Raw genomic sequence first — 22,626 nt, forward strand, 5'->3', positions numbered from 1 at the left:
GGAAGTATCCTACACTGCACTCAGTCCCTGAAATCTGTGCAAGGCCATGGTTTGTATGACTGTAAGCTGGTATGATCTTTCTGTAAAGCAGCATAATAAAATATACCAAGAAATGAACTGGCAATCTTGCCATCAGGAATTTACCTTAAACAAATGATCAGCAAAACATATGGACTTATGTAACGACAATATTCTTCACAACAGTGTTTATAATACAATTTTAAAACAATCAGAATAACAAATATTTGGTGGCAAATTGTGGTACAGCTAATGACTTTGATGCAAATGATGGAACATTGTCCTCAAGAAATGCTTACTCCAAATTGTGAAGTGTTTTAAATTTTCCATGTGTACATCCAAGAGTACTAGAAAGGAATACACATGTATTTTCCTATTTGGGGTGGCAGGATAAAATGTAATTTTTAGTGTTCTTCTATATCTACAATGGACATAATCAAATAGTAAAACTAATCACTTAAATAAATAAAAACATCCTTACAAGTTCCAGTTCTTGGAAACACACTGACTCTAGTAAATGAGGTAAAAAGCTAAGACTCAAGTATTACAAAGTTTTCTTAAAAGTCAGCTCTACCTTTGCACCATAAAAAAGATTATTAGCTGGCACCGCGGCTCAATAGGCTAATCCTCCACCTGCGGTGCCGGCACACCGGGTTCTAGTCCCGGTCGGGGCGCTGGATTCTGTCCTGGTTGCCCCTCATCCAGGCCAGCTCTCTGCTGTGGCCAGGGAGTGCAGTGGAGCATGGCCCAGGTGTTTGGGCCCTGCACCCGCAAGGGAGACCAGGATAAGCACCTGGCTCCTGCCTTTGGATCAGTGCGGTGCGCCGGCCACAGCGCGCCGGGCGTGGCGGCCATTGGAGGGTGAACCAACGGCAAAAGGAAGACCTTTCTCTCTCTCTCTCTCTCTCTCTCTCTCTCTCTCTCTCTCTCTCTCACTGTCCACTTTGCCGTCAAAAAAAAAAAAAGATTATTAAATAACATCTATGCTCAAGAAGATTTGCAACAGCTTTTTTAGATAAGGGCTAAACACTGCTAGTCTATAGATTTAAACTACTTGTATGCACATACTATATAGCATGTTGGGTATTTTTAAGATTTGTATTTTATTTCCACTCCTTTTTATGAGCTAATGAATTCTTTTATGTGAATTTTTAAAAAACTGAAAGTAGAAGATTGTTTTTCATATATGTATATATATATATATATTCCTTATTGTTAATTGCACAAGAATGCCTTTTTCTTTTGTTCTTGAAAGTCTTCTAGAACAGGGAGAGTGTTCATCTCAGGGTAACGTGTCTATGAAATTCTTTCTACTCTTCTTATGAGCTAATGAATTATTTTATATGAATTAATTTTTAAACAATAAAGTGGAAGTTTTTCATATGTTTTGCTAATCATAAAAATCATCCAGCTTTATAAAAATATTAATGGCTAATGTTTTGGAAAACAAGCTAGAATTACAATGTGACATTAAATGTAAATTCAAAAGGGTAATTAGAATTAAAATTACCCGTGGTCCTATTTTTTAATGTCTGTTTCTTTTTATTTATTTGAAAAGCAGAGTGACAGAGAGCAAGAGTGTGTGAGAGACGAGAGAGAGCACAGAGCCAAAGATAGATCTTCCAAGTCTCTGGTTCATCTGGCCCACAACAGCCAGGGTTGGGCCAGGGCAAAATCAGAGCCCAAGTACTTGAGCCATCATCTGCTGCTTCCCAGGCACAACAGCAGGAAGCTGGTTCTGCAGCAGAACCACGACTTGAACTAGTCACTCCAATATGGACATCCCATACTGTGGGATGTACCACAATGCCTGTCCCAGGTCCTTGGAATCTTACCTTGTATTCTCAAGGTAAAGATAAATTATTAACAACTGTGGTAAATTAGAAATGCATGTCAAAATATGGTAAAGACCATACAACCTGAAAGCAGATAAACTAAAAAGGGAGACATTCAATCTAAAATAAGGCAAAAAGAGAGAAAAAAGGTAAATTGATAAGAAATAAATGTGAATATGTATATTTTTACAAAAGTGATAAATACATGAAACTTTCCATGTAAAGTTAACTTTACATGGAAAACTTTAACTTTCCAGTTAAAGTCAAAAATTATCAGTTCAGACTGTTAGAGTTTTATTTGGCAGAGTGACAGAGAGAGAGGGGGAGGGAGGTAGAGAGGGAGGCAAGGGGAGAAAGAGAAAAAGAGAATCTTCCATCTAGTGGTTCACTTCTGCAGATATCCACAACAGGCAGGGTTAGGCCAGGCTGAAATCAGGAGCCAGAAACTCCATCTAGATTTCCCACATGGGTAGCAGGAACTCAAGCACTTGGGCCATCATCTGATGCCTCCCACGTGCCTTAGCATGAAGCTAGATTGGAAGCAGAAGTCTGACTCTATCCCAGACACTATCCCATATCCAACACATCTCATAACTAGCATGGTATTAAGTAGAAGCTTAACCCAATGCACCACAATGCCTGCCCCATCAATTCAGATTTTTTTTTTAAAAGAATCCAATTATATGCTGTTTACCAAAGTCATTCTCAAAAGAACATTAAAATATTGACACTGAGAGGATGGGAAAGATGTAACAGTCCAAGTATCAGCTGAAAGAAAACTGGAAGTCTATATTATAATAAAATATCTGAGGCAAAAAGTGATGCAAAAAGAGTTCCCACTTAAAGGATTTAGCAAGAAGATACATCAATTCTAAACTTCCATACTTGTATGTCTAATAACATAGTGTTAAAATAGGTAAGACTCTGAGAGAAGAGACTTCTGGTTCTAGACATTTTGCATTCTATATATTCCAAACTGGGAACTAAAGAAGGCTTTCATGTGAAAATGCTAACATGCAAAGGTGAAACAAGCAAACAGAACAGGCATACTTACTGGGAGAAACATGTCTGCTTCACTCCCTGGCTGGCAGGGAGAGCCCCTTCTTTTCTCCGCCTGTGAGGTGTTCTTGGTCTTCTCTGGTCTGTGTCAGCTTCTAAGTCTTTTGTTTCATGGCCTTGACAGTTTTGAGGAGCACTAGTCAATTATTTTGCAGTATGCTCCCTACCTACATTTTAAAGAATTCAACTTCCACAGAGTATAAAATAGAATGTGCAGAATAAGCAGAGTTTGGTGGTTAATATCCCTCTGTTAATGCCTCAAGGCAGTATCTATCACGACAGGAATAAGAAAATTTCATTTCATTCCACTAAAGCAGAGTGAAGGGTAATTCCCTCTTGCTACTGCAAATATTTCCATTTATACAACTTAAGGGGAAATCATCACGTACCACAAATTAAGGAAACAATGGCATTAGCTAACACTTATTTCTGAGAACTGAGGCAATAGCTTTATTTTTAAACTTCTTCCTCAGTTATTTTCAGCAACTTAAGCTGGTTTTCGATGCTTATAATTTAAGTAAATTCTAAACAAAAGTTAATCTGAATAAAATTTAGTAATTTTATGAAACATTTTATATTTAATATATGATTTATACTTCACAAAAATGAATCAACACTAAAAAGGGAACATGTTAGCAAGGAAAAAGATCAGTTTATGTAATTTCAATTGTCAAAGTCAAAAACCATTTCTGAAAAAAAAAAACAAAATAATTATGCTCCTGTAGCATAAGTATTGTTATTAGCAAGCTTTATGTCACTTAGTTGAAAGCATGTGAATGTGTTAGACAACCCATAACTTGTTGTCTCTACCTCTTTCTATGAGCAACTGCCCTTAGTTGTGCCTTTCTCAAGGCCCAAGTAGGACCACTGAAAAAATTATATGTAACTCATGCCACAGGCAGGGAACCATGTGACACTTTTTTCTTATAAAATTCCTTTTTTTTTAATTAAAAATAGATATACTTATTTGAGAGGTATAGTTACAGACAGTGAGAGGGAAAGACAGAGAGAAAGGTCTTCTATCCATTGGTTCACTTCCCAAATGGCAGGAATGGCCAGAGCTGGGCCAATCTGAAGCCAGGAGCCAGGAGCTTACTCCAGGTCTCCCACAGGGGTTTGGGGCCCCAGCACTTGGGCTATCTTCTACTGCATTCCCAAGCCATAACAGAGAGCTGGATTGAAAGAGGAGCTGCTGAGACTAGAACCAGCACCCATATAGGATGCCGGTGCAGCAGGCAGAGGATTAACCTACAGTGCCACAGAGCTGGTTCCATCATCTGACACTGAATCTCTATATGTCACATATCTTGTATCTCACAAGTGTCTCCTAAGAAAGCCTTGTGGCATAAGAAGAAATAAGTATCCAATTCAATTTTTATTCAATTTCAATGGGAAAAATTGTGAGAAAAAAGTTATCTATAAATTCTCTAACTACTACGTGATATAAAGGAGTTTCACTGGTAGACACAATTATTTATTAAATTGTGTTTTTAGATCTGGATATAATATGCAAGTTGTTATTATAATGACTTAGGCAAAAGGAGAAAAATGACAGTATCTATTAAGATTTTACTCTTGTATCAAGTTAATTTATGTATATATAAAATATATGCCTATGACAACTTCCCAAGATGTTATAGTATTTTAATAGTATACCAATAAAATAAGAATATGAAAAAAAAATTTTTAACTAATACATGCACAAATAAAAATTATTTGCATCTTATTTTAGTGATAAATGGCATAAGCAGATTAGTAAAATTAATAGGAATATAATATAGAAAACTAGAGGAGTATAACATAGTCACATAATTTTTTTTTAACGTTTCATTTATTTGAAAGGCAGAATTACACAGAGACAGAGACACAGAGATTGAGAGAGAGAGAGAGAGAGAGATCTCTTATCTGCTGTTTCACTCCCCAAATGGGCACAACAGCCAGGGCTAAGCCAGGAGCCAGGAGCTTTTTATGGGTCTCTTGACATGGGTACAGGGGCCCAAGAACTTAGACCCTCTTCTGCTGCTTTCCCAGGCCATTAGAGTTGGATCAGAAGTGGAGCAGCTGGGCCTTGAACTGCCACCCATAAGGGATGCCATCATTGCAGGTGATTGCTTTACCCACTGTGCAACAACACTGGCCCCATAATTTTACTTTTAACCTTAAAAAGGAAAATACTTCGGATTATCAATAGTGGATTTTTTTTTCCTTGATAGAAATATTGTCTTAAGTAACAGACTTAAGAGGTCAGATTTTATGTCTTATAAACTTAATATCTAACTTTCATAAAAGATTAACCCTTGAATTCTAGGGGGGAAGCTAGAAATGAATTTTAAATGGTATAATTAAGACACAAGCGAAAGAGTTATTAAGCACCTTGCTCAAATATATCTAACAAATTCTGAGACTGAATCATTCTGGTTTTCAGAATACCAAATGCATATTTTTCTAAATGACATACCCAAAAAATGCTAACCAGCATTTTCCCAAGGATTCTCCAGCTTTAGAACTTTGGAAGTGGGTTAAGCTGTTTGTGGCTAAGGAGAGCAGAAATACATCACACCTTAAGAAATCAGAGACCAATATGGGGCCGGTGTTGGGGTATAGTAGGTTAAGCTGGCGCCTGCCTCACTGGCATCCCATATGGGTACCAGTTTGTGTCCCAGCTGCTCCACTTCCAATCCAGCTCCCTGCTAAGTGCCTGGAAAAGCAGCAGAAAATGGCCTGATTGCTTGGGACCCTGCCACCACATGGAAGACCCCCGAAGAAACTCCTGGCTCCTGGCTCCTGGCTTCAGCCTGGCCCAGACCTGGCTGTTTGCGACCATTTGGAGAGTGAACCAGCAAATGAAAGCTCTCTCTTTCTCTCTCTCTCACTCTAACTCCACTTTTCAAATACATAAATAAATCTTTAAAGAAAAAAAAAGATGTTAAAGAGGTCAATATAATGTCTGATGAATATTAAGAATTTAATACAAAAGAAAAATAATATGCTATACAAAGAAATTATAGATATACATTAACAATATTTTTCTTTGAAAAATGAACTATTTGATTATTCTTGTCCTTTATCAAAATAATTTCTCAGGTCCAGTGATGTGGTGTTGCTGGTAAAGCCACTGCGTACGGTGCCAGCATCCCAGTTCAAGTCCTGGATGCTCCACTGATGATCCAGCTCCCTGCTAATGAGCCTGGGAAAGCAGCAGCAGAGGGCCCAGGTTTTTGGGCCCCTATATCTACAGACCCAGAAGAAGCTGCAGGCTCCTGGTTTCAGAATGCCCCAGTTCCAACCGTTGCAGCCATTTGGGGAGTGAACCAGTGCATGGAGGATCTCTCTCTCTCTCTCTCTCTCTCTCTCTCTCTCTGCCTCTGCCTCTGCCTCTGCCTCTCTCTAACTCTGCCTTTCAAATACATAAATAAATTATTTAAAATAAAATTTCTCACCAAATATAGTAGGATAGTTTTTGCTTTATTATTTTTAGAGCTTTAAGCTAGCTGTTCTATATATTACATCATAAAATTTGAGATAAATTATTCAAAACCTCTAGGGTGGGTGAAAACTGATACTGTTTTAACATTTTGCTTTATTATAACTAATTGTAAATTATACAAGTAGCTCTACAATTGATCTTGATAAATATAAAAGAATACATAGCAAATATAAAAACTGGGGAAGCAAAACCAACATTTTAGCTTTAAAAATTAGTGTTTTAAAGTAGAGTTTTACAGAATGTTTCACAATTTATTCACTTTATTCAAAATCAACTTTTATTCCTAGAGTAGGAACAACATAAATCTAGAATTTCCAAGAAGATTCAGATACCAGAAGAAAGTTGCAAAGTATAGAACTGATCTAACAACAGAGATTGGTCTTACATATATTACCCAGCACCATTACTTTCTCAGTTAAAACAATGAAAACTAAGTGAATCAAATGCATGGTAATTTATTTTTTGTGGGTTTTCAGAGGTGACCCTTTGATGTTGAGTTTGTCCACAAAAACGTTTGATCTTCTTCCACTTTCAATGGCTGGACTTTGATTAGATTTCTCCCTAAGAAATATATAGGAACAATAATATCATTTTAAAAATGGTTAATGATTTATAAGTCAATACAAACACATGAAAAAGCACTGTAATTGATGAAGAGTTTTAAAAACAGAAGGCAGACTATCGCTGAACATTTAAGATAGCAATAACTATCTGAGACAGTTTTAAGTAGAGTTTAAACCATGCTGTTATATATGGTAGCCATGAGCCATATTTTTATTTATTTTGTTCAAAATTATTTAATTCAGTACTCAGCTGTAACAGCCACATCTGAAGTATGATTCCACAGCCACCTGTGGCTGATGGTTACTGTATTGGGCAGAATAATATATCACAGCAGAAAATCATTTCAGAAAATGCTGTTGCACAGCTTGGTTAAGAGGAAAAACACCACTGTTAAGGGTCATCAATTTGGAAGTCATCCCTAAAGAGTATGCTTTCTCTAACTAAGAGTGGATTTCTTATTCAAATTTAGCACTTTCTGGTTTTTAACCAACATATTTTTCCAAGTGAGCCAAATATTAACTAAAACTAATATGGGAACAACTTTTCCAGCCATTCAATAAGAAATACTAGATTTCTAAGTTCCTAAACAAGTATTTTAAAAAGAAAAGATGCTAGCACATGAAATTCTAGATGAGGCTTCTGATGTAACGGATACCCACTTGTCCACCGCTGGGTCTGTGAAGCCTCCACTTCCTGCAGCAATCCTCCACTTCCTTACCGCCTAGAACAGATTTCTGTTTTAAGGCCTGGGGGAAGGCCTCTCTTTCTTCTCTTTCTCTCTCTCAAATGTAATTTCAGTAGGAATTAACTTTTTTTTTTTGTCAATTTTTCACTAGAGAACCAAATTAAATTATAGCTCTAGACTATGTTCTGTATGTATAAAAATTCCTGCAATCTCTACTATGTGGTTTCAGCACATTTAATTTTCACAGCTAGTCCAAAAGGATGCTAAAGCTTTTGCAAAACTGTTACAAAATATCTAATATACATGAAATGCAGTATTGTATGGACTGTTACATATTCATATTATACAAGTGTCTAAAAATTCATTTACCACTAAATGCTGAATTTTGACTTGGTATGGCAGTTAAGTATTCTAAATACAGCCCCTGTCCCTTTATCCTATCTCTAGACATAAGTAACTTTACCTGGTGTGAAATGTATGACTACCTATATCCACATTAGAATCTGGTTCACAACAATAACTGGGTTATAGTCTATCAGTTTTCCTTAGGAGGATTTTGGTCACTATCATTTGAAGCATAATTTTCAAGTGTGTATTACTCACCATACAAACCTAAAGCTTTTTAGATGAAAATTTAAATATGTGTGGAATACTCAAATTTAAGTAAAACCTTTACATCTCAGAAAAATGTATTACCATTACAACTTGTGTGCTCATCAAAAATTCCTGATAAGAGATATTATGTACATTTTACTCTAATTCTTAGAAAAACTAGTATAGAAATAATATATACCTTCTTTTAAGTTCTCGGGATCCTGGATTCTTCTCATGACCAACACTGCGCATTTTAGCATTTTCAACATTGCGCCATCGTCCCCCGGGTTTATACTTCAAAATCTCAGTTTGCCACTCATCATCAAAAGCATGAGCATCACCTACAATAAATATTAAAATACAAAGAATGAGTATTAAGGTATCGACTTCAGTGAGCCTTGCTTCCCATACACTTCATGCTAACCTGTGTTTTCATCAGCCTAGGTTCAACATAGATGCAGAAAGTTGTTCAAATACAAAAATCTTTGATTGGGGTACTAACTGTTTTCCTGTTTATTCCACTCCTATTTCTATTAATGGTCTGCTTTTTTTCCATTCACTTGCCTGGATATCACATTATTCTACCCAATGGACCAGATGACCTAATTACGCTGACAGATAATCTTTCCTCAGGTCACCTGATAGAGACCAAGCCGTGCTTGTATACTTGGACACTCCTATGGCTAGTACTCATACTCACCTCACCATCTCCCTTTATAACTTTACCTCACAAGCCTTCCTAATAACGGTTACTCAACTGTCAATTTACATTGTCACAAAGTAGGCAATCTAACTTCCAGATCAGCAATAATAGATAGATAATGGTGCTTGTTTTTTAGATTGCCTTTATAATAATATAGTTCTTCATTAAAATTTTTTCCATGTTAATTATTGTGAAGTACTCAAGTATAGATTTAAATATGATAAAATTACAAAGATTATATAATTAATATCATGATATTGTGACTTCCACCTTATTGTTAAAGAATAATTTTATCAAAGTTCAATCTTAATAGAATTTTTCTAAAATAATGAATCCTTTACTATGATAAAACATTATTGAAAATGCTTTCTGAAAACAGGAAATTGATAACAATATTTTAATAGAATTCCACTAATAAATAAATAAATTTATTTTAAACACAAAAACTTAATTCTTAATATTTATTAACATAAATTAATACAAATTGATTTAATTTGTTGATTAAATCTGTTAATATATTTCAGTATAATCTAAGAGATTACAATATCAGAAAGACTTAAATGTATTGAAAAATTAATATTAAATCTATATACTCTAAATAACATACTAGAAATTAAAATCTTATCTATATAGAAACCTAAGTGCCCCCAAATACAGAATGGCTTAAATAAATTATGGCATAAACATGGTAAAACTTTTATTTTTATTTTTAAAAATTAATTTTAATTTTTTGGGAAGATCGATCTTCCATCCTCTGGTTCACTCCCCAAATGCCCATAACAGCAAGGGCTGGGCCAGGCAGAAGCTAGGAGTTGAGAACTCAATCTGGGTCTCCCACATGGGGAGCAGGTAATCAAGTACTTGGGCTATCACTTACTACCTACCTCCCAGGGTATGTATTAACAGAAAAGTGGAATCCAAAGTGGAGCCAGGACTGGAGCCCAGGCACTCTGATATAGAATTAAGGGCATCACAAATGACATTTTAACTACTGTTTCAAATGCCTGCCCCTCATGATAAAACTTTCACATAGCCATCTAGAATGTTTTTGAAAAATAACATCATAATAGGCAGCTGTTTATAATTAAAAAGATAAGTTAAAATAAGCACAATACAAACCACATAGATAGTAACATGTTAATTTGATAAAGGTATGTGTGTTTATCTATACATGAAACTATTAGAAAGAAAACGTTAACACAATAGTGCTGTCACTTTGGGTTGGGATTATGGATGATTTTTTATTTTCTTCTTTATACTTTTGAAAGGTACTTCCTTGAAAATCAGAAAAAATATTTACAAACTCATTTTGTCTATTCATAGTATTACTAAATAATAATTCAAGATTGTTTCCCAATTATAAAACAAGAAAAATAAACAATACATTACATTATAAAAAATCACTGTAAAAAACAGATTTGCAATGAATTGATGAAATCTCAATTTTATTACTCTAACAGGTATTCCCAACAAATTCTTATTTATTTATAAACTACATCTTATGAAATGTTTCTGCAAAATATGAATCAACTTTACAAGTAGTTGCTTTTTTACCTTTACAAGGAAGAATGCTATTAACTTACTTTCGTTCATATTTATGAATTCTTGGTTGACCTCTTCATCTCCAGTCTTGTTGTTCTTTGACTTTTTAATGACATGAGCTCGGTCATGGATATGGTGACCAACAGCCATTTTTTCTAGTCCACTGTCAGAATCTCTCATTGCTTTTCTGGTTTCCTTTATCTGTAAAAAGAAAATAAAAATGATTTAGTTATTGTTTAAATATATATGGAAGAAATATAATTCTAAATTCCACAGGACCTGTTCACCTCTTGAAGAAGACCATAAATCTACTGCTATAAAGATAATGGGCATAGTTCCACTATCAACTTGCAGTGAAATTGTGATAATAGGTCTGCTGTTTCCTGAACTGTTTAAAATGAGAATGTCCAGGGCAAATAGAAACAATACAATTTTAACTTTTCTCTAAATTGTAAATCAAATAATTAAGACAAAGAACTTACTATGTAAACTCACTGCCTTCAACACTGTCTTTGACAATGTAATAGGTGCAAGTTTGCGCTGGCATCCCTAAGAGTAAGAGCAGCTAATTCCAAAAGTCATATTGACAGGATCGAATCTCATCATTAACTTCTATCAACTCTATGAAAGTGTTATTAAAGTATGTATAACAGCCAAATACTATTAACACTATTTGCTATAGGATAGCTACAGTTATGTTGTTTATATTTAAGACTTTGTTACTTTTAGCAACTTAAAATATCTATGCTGAATTAGCTGATCTACAGTAAAAGCATCATTAAAAAGTCCATGTTTATATATAAGAACTAAAAAATGAACTACTTCACACTCAATCTGATAAACCTAAAATTTTACTATAAGTACTAACAACAAAGTAGAGAAATGGGAACTCTCATACAACAGGATCTATGGAAGCCAACAGTTTTGATCACTGTGGGATAATAATTGGGCAATTTCTAGGTAAAGATGAAGGTACACATACCCTTTAACCAGCAGTATCATTCCTAGACTCTTTTGTAGACTAATTTGCATAAGGATGAATTGGTGAGGAATCAGACTCACATAAATATCTATCAATAGAAAAATGGGCAAAAAAATTTGTGGAATATTCATATTTTGGATACCAGTACAGAAGTTAAAACAAAGAAACCAGGGTTTCAAGTATCAACTTGAATAATCTCTGAAGCATGTTATGGAGCAAAGGCAAGTTTCAGAAGACACATGCCATATGATACCATTTTATAATATTTAAAAACCTGGGGTTGGCATTGTGGTGAAGTGAGAAAAGCTGCTGCCAGTGATGCCAGCATCCCATATAGGTGCTAGTTCAAGTCCTGGCTTGAGTCCAGGCTGCTCCACTTCCAATCCAGCTCCCTGCTAATGCACTTGGGAAAGCAGTGGAAGATGGCCCAAGTATGTGGGGCCCTGCCACCCATGTGGGAGACCCAGAAGAAGCTTCTGGCTCCTGGCTTTAGACTGGCCTGGCTCTGGCCATTGCAGCCATTTGGGGAGTGAATCAATAGTGGAAGATTGATTCTCTCTCTCTCTCTTTCTTTCTCCTCCTTCCTCCCTCCCTCCCTGTGTCTCCTCTTTTCTGTAAATAACTCTCTGCCTTTCAAATAAATAAATATATCCTAAAAAACCTACAAAAATAACCCATTGTATTTTTATGATGTATATATAAAGAAATAAAATTGTAAAGCAGACATGACGTGAGAATGATGAACTACAGACACAGAAAATAGGGAAGGAGAAAGGGAAAAGGACTTGGAGGAGTGCACTAGAAACTTTTAACAGTATCTGGAATATTTTTGATTAAAAGAAAACAACAGGAGATAACTTGAGGCAAACAGAGGATATTATAATTTGATTAAATGGGGTAGTAGGAATGTGGGTATTCATTATATTTCATTATTTTCTCTATTCTTTTTATACACTTGAGGTATGTATTTCATGAATTTAAAAAAACCTTCAAGTATAAACTAAAGACATTTCAAAAACAAAGTCTTCTTGTCTATTTACCCTGTAAACGTAGAAAGGCAATTAACATCAAGAGGTGTTTACATGAAAAACAGCACCCTCATGGTGGAGGGGACAAAAATTAAGTTTTAATGGCTTTCACAGTGATGACTGCCTTACAGTTGCCTCTTCCTCCCTCCCCCCTCAGCTTGAACCAGATCAAATTTTAATGATTAAAATTTCACATAGACAATTTATCATCACACAACTTTATGAACCTTAAAGAATACTTAGAAAATACTTACTCCTCCTGGAGCCCTGCGGGTTTGGGTTGAGGCCTGGAAAACTTTTGGTGGTTCATCCCCTACTTTGGAATAAGTCATCACCGAAGAAGAACAGAATGAATGTCCATGTGGATCCATTGAAAGATTACCCTAGAGGTAAACAGAAATTGTAAATTTGGAATCTAGTCAAATATAAAGGGTTATAGCAGATGGTTCAAATAAGTAACAAAGCTAGCTATAAATTCTACTATGGATACCACACTACCAATATGGTGTATCCAAATGGCACATAGCTCTAACCTTCTTCCATTTTAGGTACCAATTCCCATTCTCTTTGTAAGGAATAATAAGTGCTTCACTCAGAGATCCATAAGTCTTTGTGGCTTAGATTTAAATAAGCATGCTATGCCCTGAACCTGTGATACTTCTATAATCAGTGGTTGACTCCTGAGTGTAAGTCATCTGGCTATACACCAACAAGTTTCGTATCTCCAGTGAATACTGGATTGCTCTATTATTAAAATTATTAATAATAAAGTCCTAGATTTGGGCATTCTTAGGTGACCCAGGAAATATAAACTGGGTGATTAGAATTATATTGCTCTTCTTCAGGTCAAATCAAGTTATTGTTTTTGATGTAACTATTGTAAGTAGAAAAGTAAAAATATTAGTATTAGTTTATAGCAGTTTGACTATATAGCTCTAATCTGGTATCTAAACATCAGTACTGAGATTTTTATCTTCAGTTTTTCTTTCTTTCTTTCTTTCTTTTTATTTGACAGGTAGAATTATAGACAGTGAGAGAGCAACAGAGAGAGAGGTCTTCCTTCTGTTGGTTCACTCCCCTAATGGCCGATATGGCTGGCGCTGCACCAATCCAAAGCCAGGAGCCGGGTGCTTCCTCCCAGTCTCCCATGCGGGTGCAGGGCCCAAGGACTTGGGCCATCCTCCACTGCACTCCTGGGCCACAGCAGAGAGCTGGACTGGAAGAGGAGCAACTGGGACAGAATCCGGTGCCCCGACCGGGACTAGAACCTGGTATGCTGGCACCGCAGGCGGAGGATTAGCCTATTGAGCCACGGCGCTGGCCCTCAGTTTTTCTTAATACTAAAACTTAATTTATTATATGCTATAAACCCTTTTATGGTTATAAACATGGAAATATGCAGATTTATTTATATAAAATCTTAATTTGCAAGAGTGACTTCCAGCAGAACAAAGGTTTTAATGTTGAATTTTTTAAAATTTTATTTTGAAAATTAACTACTGTCATTTTTTTAAACTTTTAGGTTGTGAAATCCATTTAGTGGAATATGACCAGGATATTTTTTTAAATACTTATCAATTTATTTGAATGACAGAGAGAGAAGGAGAAACAAAGACACACACACACACAGAAAGAGAGACAGAGAGAGAAAGAGAGAGAGAGAATCTTCCAGCTGTTGGTTCACTCCTCAAATTCCTGTAACAGCTGGGTTTGGGCTGGGCTGAAGTCAGAAGCCAGGAACTCCACCTGGGTCTCCCATGTGGGTGGAAGGGATTCAAGTACTTGGGCCGTCAGCTGTTGTCTTCCTAGGCACATTAGCAGGAAGCTGGATCAGAAGCAGACTAGCCAGGACTCCAACTGGCACTCTGATATGGGATGTTGGCATCCCAAATGCAGCAGCTTAACCTGCTGCACCACAATGCCTGCCCAATGACGAGGATTTTTATAACATGAAATAAAATTTAAAAACTAACATGCACTATGAATAGTATGATAATTTTCTCATGAAACTTTCGTTTCAGGTATATGTGTTAAGTATACAAGTATTGTGCATGAGTCAATTATGTATGATGTATTTTTTTAGCATTATCAACTATGGTTAAAAAATGTTTGAAAGCCACTATAACATTGGGTACCAGTAACTGAAATCAAAGTTCTCACCACTTTATTTTTAGTACTTACAAAGTTTCTTTGTAATTCCTGCATACTGTTTCTCATATTTAACATCATTCGGTCCATTGCCTGAAAAGGGTTGACATCTGTATGCTACAGGATATTAGGAAGTATATTATTAACTACAAGTACAACACAAAAGAAGCAAATCAGTTTTCCCAAAACAGCTGAAAATTTTGCCCCAATTCATTCACTGGCATTTCATGCAATAATCAACCAGGCAAAAATAAATTAAGGACTATATAATGAGAGCAATCTGCTAAAGAAAAAATTTGAAGCAAATGCAAAATCTCACAACAGTAAACATAAAAAGTATTAGGGTTGTAACACTATAAATACATACACTTATAGCCCTATTTAAATATATACATATATACACATGCATGTACATATAAATATACATTTGTATATCATTTGTCAGTTTTCTTAAAACATACTTTGGCTGATATTAAATACTGAGTGGTATTCTTGGCTGGACCAGTTCTAGAATAGGATAGTCTTCAAATATTTCCTTCTTCTCTCTCAATTCCCCATCACGCAAACAAATAAAATTTGAGTGTAAGATGCTAGTGTTACCTCCACCAGTATCACATGGCTATTGGTAGCTGTCTTTCTATAGAGAGGTGGGAAACATCTGGCCTATGAAACCATTTGGTCTGGCCCTGCCAAGGCAACCACAGGCAGGACTGGAAATCCAATAATTTTAGCAGGCTAATTTTTTAAGCTGAAAATTTTGTATGGCCTGTGAATGATGTTTTAAATATCCAAATGGTCCTTGAGAGAAAACAGGTTCCTCACCTTTGTTCTAGTGACTGGTTCTCCTGTCATCATTTCAGGGTCCAGGTTATGACAAAGGCAACTCATTCTACTGACAGGCCCCCAATCTGCTGCCTACAGAAGGAGCAGAATGCCATACCTTTGAAACATGAGGTCTGTTCCTTCACAAGGACACCTAAGATTTCCTCGAGAACAGTGTTTTCTCTATCAAGATCGACTCTGGCCCCATGAGACACTGGGTAATAATTACACTCATTTTCAGCTGTCCCAGTTGAGGAGCACTAGGACCACTGCGCAGGGAGTCCAGGGAGGCTGCTAAACATGGCTAATTGCATCAGACACCTCCCAGAGCAAAGAATTATCTGACCCTAAATGTTAGTAGTGCTGAGGCTAAGAAACCATTTTATAAAAATCTACCAGTTATTGATTTTAGGTTTTATCACTGGAACATTCACCAGAAAGCCAAAGTGGAGCACACACTCTAGTGTGCTGCCTAATGCAGGGTTTACTCTTATGGAACAGGAATTGCTTTGTTCAAGGAGCTCCTCAAGCAGGAGGAATCTTGTGAATCTACTATAAAGTGTTGTGAAGTTCAACGCTAGTGCTTCAGTCCTCCTGGAGATTCTCGCCAGGTGCTGAGCTGGGCCTTAATAAAGAATTATCAAAGGTCTGTTTGTATCTCTGTCTTCCATTGGGTTTTTACTGCTAATAGTACTGGGAAATAGATCAGAACACTTTAGGACCTGAACTTAACATGGTGGGAAACAAGAGGCCCATTTAAGGAGATACTAATACACATTTGGAAACACAAGGGCTGAAATACAGTTAATCTGCATGAATTCAACACAACTGAGGAAATATTCTGAATACTTTGTTTCAGTACTAGGTTGAGAACCACAGACTGCATAAGATATATAATTCACAACAGATGAAACAGCCCAAAGGAGAAAAGGAGGAAGAGACGAGTTTGAGTGTATTTTGTTTTTTCCATTCACTCTCAAAACAATCAACAAAAGATGTTGTGTTGTACTCACTCTAGGGTGGCCCAACAGCCTTGGGTGACAAAAACATGGGGTACAAACTGGAGCTAAGATTTCAGTGGGTCCTTAAGGCCACTGGGACTTCAGAACACATGCTCCTCTCTCCTTGAATGTTTTCTCTTGACTTTTAGCAGTTAATTCCTTTTTATCATCGATCACTTCCTTAGAAAGCACCACTAGCCACCCCTATCTGATCTTACCTCCTACCTGCCTCTGGATTATCATCCTGTTTCATCACATTCCATGTACTATGGCTATCTGATATTATTTTCATGTCTATTGTCTGTCCACTTTATAAAGTTCATCTGTGAGGACAGGGCTATCTTCTTGGGTTGTTGTGGTTTTTTTGTTTGTTTGTTTGTTTGTTTGTTTACTGCTGTATCTTTAATACTTAAAAATAATTCCAGCACACAGGAGAGCTCAGGAAATATTTGCTAAAAGAATGAACAAATTATTTCTTACTCTGATTAAGTCTATATATTCAACTGTTTACCAGATAATTCTACCTGGACAATCCACAGACACTCGCAAAATAAAACATCCAAAACTGAAATGATCCTTCTGACCACCTCTACTCTCAATCTGCAGGGAATCAATGCTCTGTTCCTTAGTTTAGGGGCATTCCCTTCTACCTGTTTCCTCGTGCTAGGAAAGCAGGCAATGTACTTTTCATCCCCCTAATTACTGCTCCTTCAACCTGACCAGCCTCCAAGTTCTGTCCACTCATCTCTTTAACTCTCAAATGAGATAATTTTCCTTATTACCATGGCCTTACCAAGCAAAAGTCATTACTAATAATTTATGCAGAATGTTTCAACAGCCTCCTGGCCTCCCTACCTCCACTGAGCCTCCATAATCTTTCTCTTCCCTGCAGCCACAATGATCTTTTTAAAATGAGAATCTGACTCAGAATCCTTTGATTAAAGTCCAAAGAGCCTTTCCTGCTCTTAAGACAATGTCCACACTCCTTGGGAAGGCCAGAGGAAATCTGGTTACCTCTTATCCTTACTTACATTGTTCAACTCATACTCCAGGGCCAAGTGATCCTAAACATCTTTTAGCACCTAGCCTGCAGAGCTTTCTACAAGCTGTTTCCTCTGTGTTGTTCACACTTAGTTTCGCCTGTTTTTCTTGGCTGAGTCCTACTAATCCTTAAGGTTCAGGAAGTCTTCTCTGATTGACCCCCATCCAACCCCACCTCCAAGGTCTAGATTAAATGCTTTTTTCCTAACTGTGCTTTGACAGCATACTGAACTTCCTGACCATTTTATTGATAAATGATTGATATAACTGTTTTCATGATTTGTTCCACTAAAAAGTGGTCAGGAAGAATAAATGTTACACAAGAGGATCTTCAGCAAGTTCATGGAAAATGTGCATTCTTTTAATTCCTTCCTTCCATGAAAATTTTGAAGTATCTTAATATGTCAAACTTCAGAGGGACAAATGATTCAAATCTATCACACAAAAAAATTCATGACAGCGTAGATAACAAATGTTGTGCTATAGTGTAGCTCAACAAAGTTATAGTGTAGATAACAAATAGTTCATATTATTCTCTGCTATTACCCAGGATGCTGTTGGTGTTTTGAAAATTGGTATCACAGACACCAGATCAAAGTCCAAAAAACTAGGAGTGGGAGAAATGCGGATTGCAGTAGCCATATTTGTATATGGCTATGGAAATGAAGTGCAGGCACACTGGCAAAAACCAGAGAAGGCAGTCAATCTGATCACCAGCTGTTGAGCCTGTCCATCTATAGTTTGGAGCTCTTTCTACTTTTGGAAAGTCATCATAAGCATGAGGAAGTCCCAAACTTTCAAATACAACTATGGGGATCCCTTTTGTAAACCAAGCAAATATTAATTTATTAAAATATATTTTCTATTTTTGAAGACAGATTTATTTATGTTGATGTGATTTACTTCAGAAAACACATTTAAAAATTCTAAGATAAATTTAATACATGAAAAATGTGTTCAGTGCAAATACCAAAAAGCCATTATGAAAGTTAGTGAGCTGCATGCCAATTCAGTCTGCTTGAGTTAATGACAAATAAATATTTTTCAGAAAATGGTTTTGTCTCATGATACGAACCATACCACAAAAACTGCTGAATGGCAGAAGAGAACAACTCATTGCCTAGAAAAATAATATCCAATTAATTCTGTAATATATTTATTATATAATAATCCTGAAAAAGAAACACTCCACAGAAAAAGAAACAAAGGAAGGCACTGCATAACCACACAGCTCAGAGCAACCAAAATTAAAGAATCTTTTAGTCAAAACTGACTCAATATATATTTTTAAAATTATCTGCTTATTATTCAATGTAGAGCCTGACAGGAGCCTGGCAGGCAAATAGGGAGGCCTTATATCACTTGAAAATATGACTACTCTAATATTTATTAAAAGCAGTTGAAAGGAAAAGTCTTTGCCATGGATTAAGATAAACATTTATCAAAAGAAATGCAAATTCATCCCCAAATCAATTAAAACATAAGGCACAATGAATAAATCATCTTTCCTTTGCTCAACTATCCATATTTTTAAAAGATCGGTTACTCTTGCCTGTAAACAATTAAACACTTTTAATCTACATTAATAAAATTCCCAAAGATTAGTAGAGATACCAGACAAAATTTTAATAGCTCCTAAAGACCAGTTCATGGAATAAGAAATTAATACAGGCTTCAGAAAGGGTCATATATAGAGTCTTCCTAAGAAAAAATAATGTTAAGTATAATAGATGAAATAACCAAAATTAATGTGTAATGTATTACATTACTCAACAAGTACAGATGAATAAAAATAAATATTTAGATGTATACAAATTTAAAGCTTTCACTACTTCGAAGTTTGAAACATTAAAAATACAATTTGAATTTCTGAGTATATATATACACACACACACAAGGGTACTTCAAAAAGTTCACAGAGAAGTGGGTTTTCAGTTTAGAAGTTAAGATGCTAATTTGGGGGTCTGGCACTAGGCATAGCGGGTAAAGCCACTACCTTTGTCACTGCCATCCCATATGGGTGCCAGTTTGAGTCTCAGCTGCTCCACTTCCAATCTGGTTCCCTGCTAATGTGCCTGGGAAAGTAATGGAGGATGGCCCAAGTGCTTGGGCCCCTGCATCCGGAAGAAGCTCCTGGCTTCTGGCTTTGGATCAGCCCCTCTCTGGCTGTTCGGATAACCATTTGGAGAGTGAACCAGAAGATGGAGGACTCTCTCTCTCACTTTCTAAAACACTGCCTTTCAAATAACTAAACAATCTTAAAAAAAAAAAAAAAAGATGCTAGTTTGAATGCCTATGTCTCACATCAGAATACGTGGGTTCAATTCTTAGCTACACCTCACAACTACAGCTTCCTGACAATGCAGGTCCTGGGAGGCAGTAGTAATGATCCAAGTAACTGGGTTTCTGTCACTCACATGGGAGACCTGGATTGAATTCCCAGCTCCTAGCTTCAGCTCTACCCTGTCCCTTGAGTGCATCTGGGGAGTGAACCAGGAGATAATGGTTCTTTCTCTCTCCCTCCCCCACCCCTCTCTTTCTGTGTGTGTGTTTGTCTCCTTATTGCCTTGCCCCTCATATAAATGATAATTATAATAATAACAAGACAAAGACTAAGAAGAAGAATACATTTGTAGACAATTACTAAAGGTAGGAAGCAGTGGAGGACATTCCCTGTTACTGGTGTCCTGATGTGTACAGGAGAAATATTGCATTTGGGGTAACACTTGTCTGGAGAATGGATCTTTCTTGCTGAATAGTGTGTAGGAAGCGGGATGTCATGCTTGAAAGTAGAAGATGGAGAATATCTATGATCATCTGTGTAAAAATTGTCATCATGTAATAGCCAGGCATGAGGATATCTTCAGTACCATGGATGAATTTCAGGAGCATACCATGCAGTACCTGTTATGTGGCAAAGGTGAAGAAACTATCAGTATTCTGACAATCCCCAACAAATGACTTTGTTATTCCAAGGATCCTTCTGCAGTTCTGTAACTATGTGGGATTGGTATATAATACTGCAAACACACTGGTTTGTCTTAGTTTATAATGAAAATAATTTGTGGGATTTTTTTAATGCTTAGACTCACTTGTTTTTGCAAGACAAAGTAATTTAAGGGATTGCTATTTTCTATAGCTGAGCCCTTCTGCTGAAGTGCCCATTCTCATCAGGGCAGTCAACGTGAAACATCCTTGTCATCAGTTATGTGGCCAAAGAATAATTAGAATGGGAACATACTCAGTGCCTAGATCTTAGTTTCCAATAAAAGGAATCAGAACTCCTGACAATGATAGACTGATTCTAGGACTTGAGCAGGAAATACAAAAGTTTGGCCTGGAGTATTTTGTGCCACAAAAAAAAAAAAAAAAAGTGCTAAAAAAAATGACAGCAATGGGTGGTATGTTAGAGAGAGGAGCCATTGAAGAAGCCGCTAGTCTCCAAAGCTATCTATGAGACGTGGTATAATCATGAATTAAAATTAATTGTTGGCCGGCGCCGTGGCTCAACAGGCTAATCCTCCACCTAGTGGTGCTGGCACACCGGGTTCTAGTCCCGGTCAGGGCGCTGGATTCTGTCCCGGTTGCCCCTCTTCCAGGCCAGCTCTCTGCTATGGCCCGGATGTGCAGTGGAGGATGGCCCAAGTGCTTGGGCCCTGCACCCCATGGAAGACCAGGAGAAGCATCTGGCTCCTGCCTTCAGATCAGCGCGGTGCGCCGGCTGCAGCGCGCCAGCCGCGGTGGCCATTGGAGGGTGAACCAACAGCAAAGGAAGACCTTTCTCTCTATCCCTCTCTCACTGTCCACTCTGCCTGTCAAAAAAAAAAATTAATTGTTTATCGGTGCTTGAAAAATTTGAGCAACAAAATAAAGTAGTATTGGATTACAACCCAAAGTAGATAATAAAGATCCATGCGCCTCTAGTGATAGAAATAAATTATCAAATAAACAAATGGGAGAGAATAGGCAAATCTCCCATGCAGAAGAACTCCAAACATTTATGAAGATACCTCATCTTATTGTCCACAGGGACTTCCTTCCAAAGAATATATAGAAGGGGGCAGGAAGCAACTTGACAACTGTCAGTTCAACCTGCTGATGGAGGATATCATCAGTGACAGGCCATACTGATAGCATGTCCCCTGGTGTGATGAAAATGGCATTTTACCTCTGTGAGGCACCCCACCCCCAAACCCATAACCCCAGTGTACTCATGGAAAAGTATCACACACATTCCAATGGAGGAAAATTCTACAAAATACCTGCCCAGTACTCTTCCAAACTATAAACATCACAAAGAAGAAGGAAAGTCTGAAGAGGAACATTAAGGAGATGTGACAACCAAAGATAATGTGGTATTCTGGATGGGATTCTGTACCAGAAAAAAAGGGTATTTGGTAGAAATTAGGGAAACCTTAATGAAGTGTAGACTTTAAAAAATGAAGAAAAAATTATTAAAAGGTAAGTTTATCTTGGTGCAAAAAATTTTGTAATCCGTGAAGATGTAGGATCTTTTGAAAGCTCATGTAAAAGCAAAAACCTATTTATAGAACCTCATAAGTTTTGAACACCAAAAAAACTTATTTTTTACATTTATTTTTCACAAATTTTTTGCTCAAGATTTAATTTATTTATTTGAAAAGCAGAGTTGCAGGGAGAGAGAGAAGGAGAGGCAGAGACATCAAACTTCCATCTGTTGGTCTACACCTCAAATGGCTGTAACGACCAGGGCTGGGCCAAGTTGAAGCTAGGAGCCTGGAACTCCATCCAAGTCTCCCACAGGGGTGGCAGGGGCCTAGGTACTTGGGCCATCTACTTTCCCAGGTGGCATTAGCAGGGAGCTGGATCTGAAGTTGAGCAGCTGGGGTTTGAACCGGTGGCACTCATGAGATGTCACTGTTGCAGGCAGTGGCTTAACCAACCATGCCACATGCTGGTCCTTCCATGAGATTTTTAAATAAAGTATACCACTCAAAATAGTCTTATTTACTATAGATGATATTATCAACTATAATTATAAATATTATAGATTAAGTATTAATTATTAATCAATATAGTCTTCTCATTCAGCAATAATTTTCTTCCTGTGTAAGTAAATTGAGAAAACATTGTTTATA

At 36.8% G+C, this 22,626-nt stretch overlaps 1 protein-coding gene and 1 pseudogene across 4 annotated transcripts in view; one reads left to right on the forward strand and one right to left on the reverse strand.

The window, feature by feature from the left end:
- Positions 1 to 6,390: 6,390 nt before the first annotated feature.
- MLF1 (myeloid leukemia factor 1) overlaps positions 6,391 to 22,626 on the reverse strand; it is a 64,787-nt gene continuing 48,551 nt past the window's right edge. Inside the window, exons 3-8 of one of the 4 annotated variants that reach the window (XM_062178328.1) lie at positions 18,585 to 18,629; positions 14,679 to 14,738; positions 12,752 to 12,880; positions 10,529 to 10,688; positions 8,442 to 8,583; positions 6,391 to 6,960 (exon numbers count right to left, since the gene is read on the reverse strand). In XM_062178328.1, coding sequence (XP_062034312.1) covers positions 6,855 to 6,960; positions 8,442 to 8,583; positions 10,529 to 10,688; positions 12,752 to 12,880; positions 14,679 to 14,738; positions 18,585 to 18,629 — 642 coding nt within the window. In that variant the 3' untranslated portion in view covers positions 6,391 to 6,854. Of the gene's footprint in view, positions 6,961 to 8,441; positions 8,584 to 10,528; positions 10,689 to 12,751; positions 12,881 to 14,678; positions 14,763 to 18,584; positions 18,630 to 22,626 lie in introns of all 4 variants that reach the window. The other 3 variants (XM_062178319.1, XM_062178336.1, XM_062178343.1) reach the window with 3 other exon arrangements.
- LOC133777225 (protein Churchill-like) lies at positions 19,265 to 21,640 on the forward strand (annotated as a pseudogene).

Source organism: Lepus europaeus, chromosome 2 (genome assembly GCF_033115175.1).
Source record: "Lepus europaeus isolate LE1 chromosome 2, mLepTim1.pri, whole genome shotgun sequence".
Taxonomy (NCBI): domain Eukaryota; kingdom Metazoa; phylum Chordata; class Mammalia; order Lagomorpha; family Leporidae; genus Lepus; species Lepus europaeus.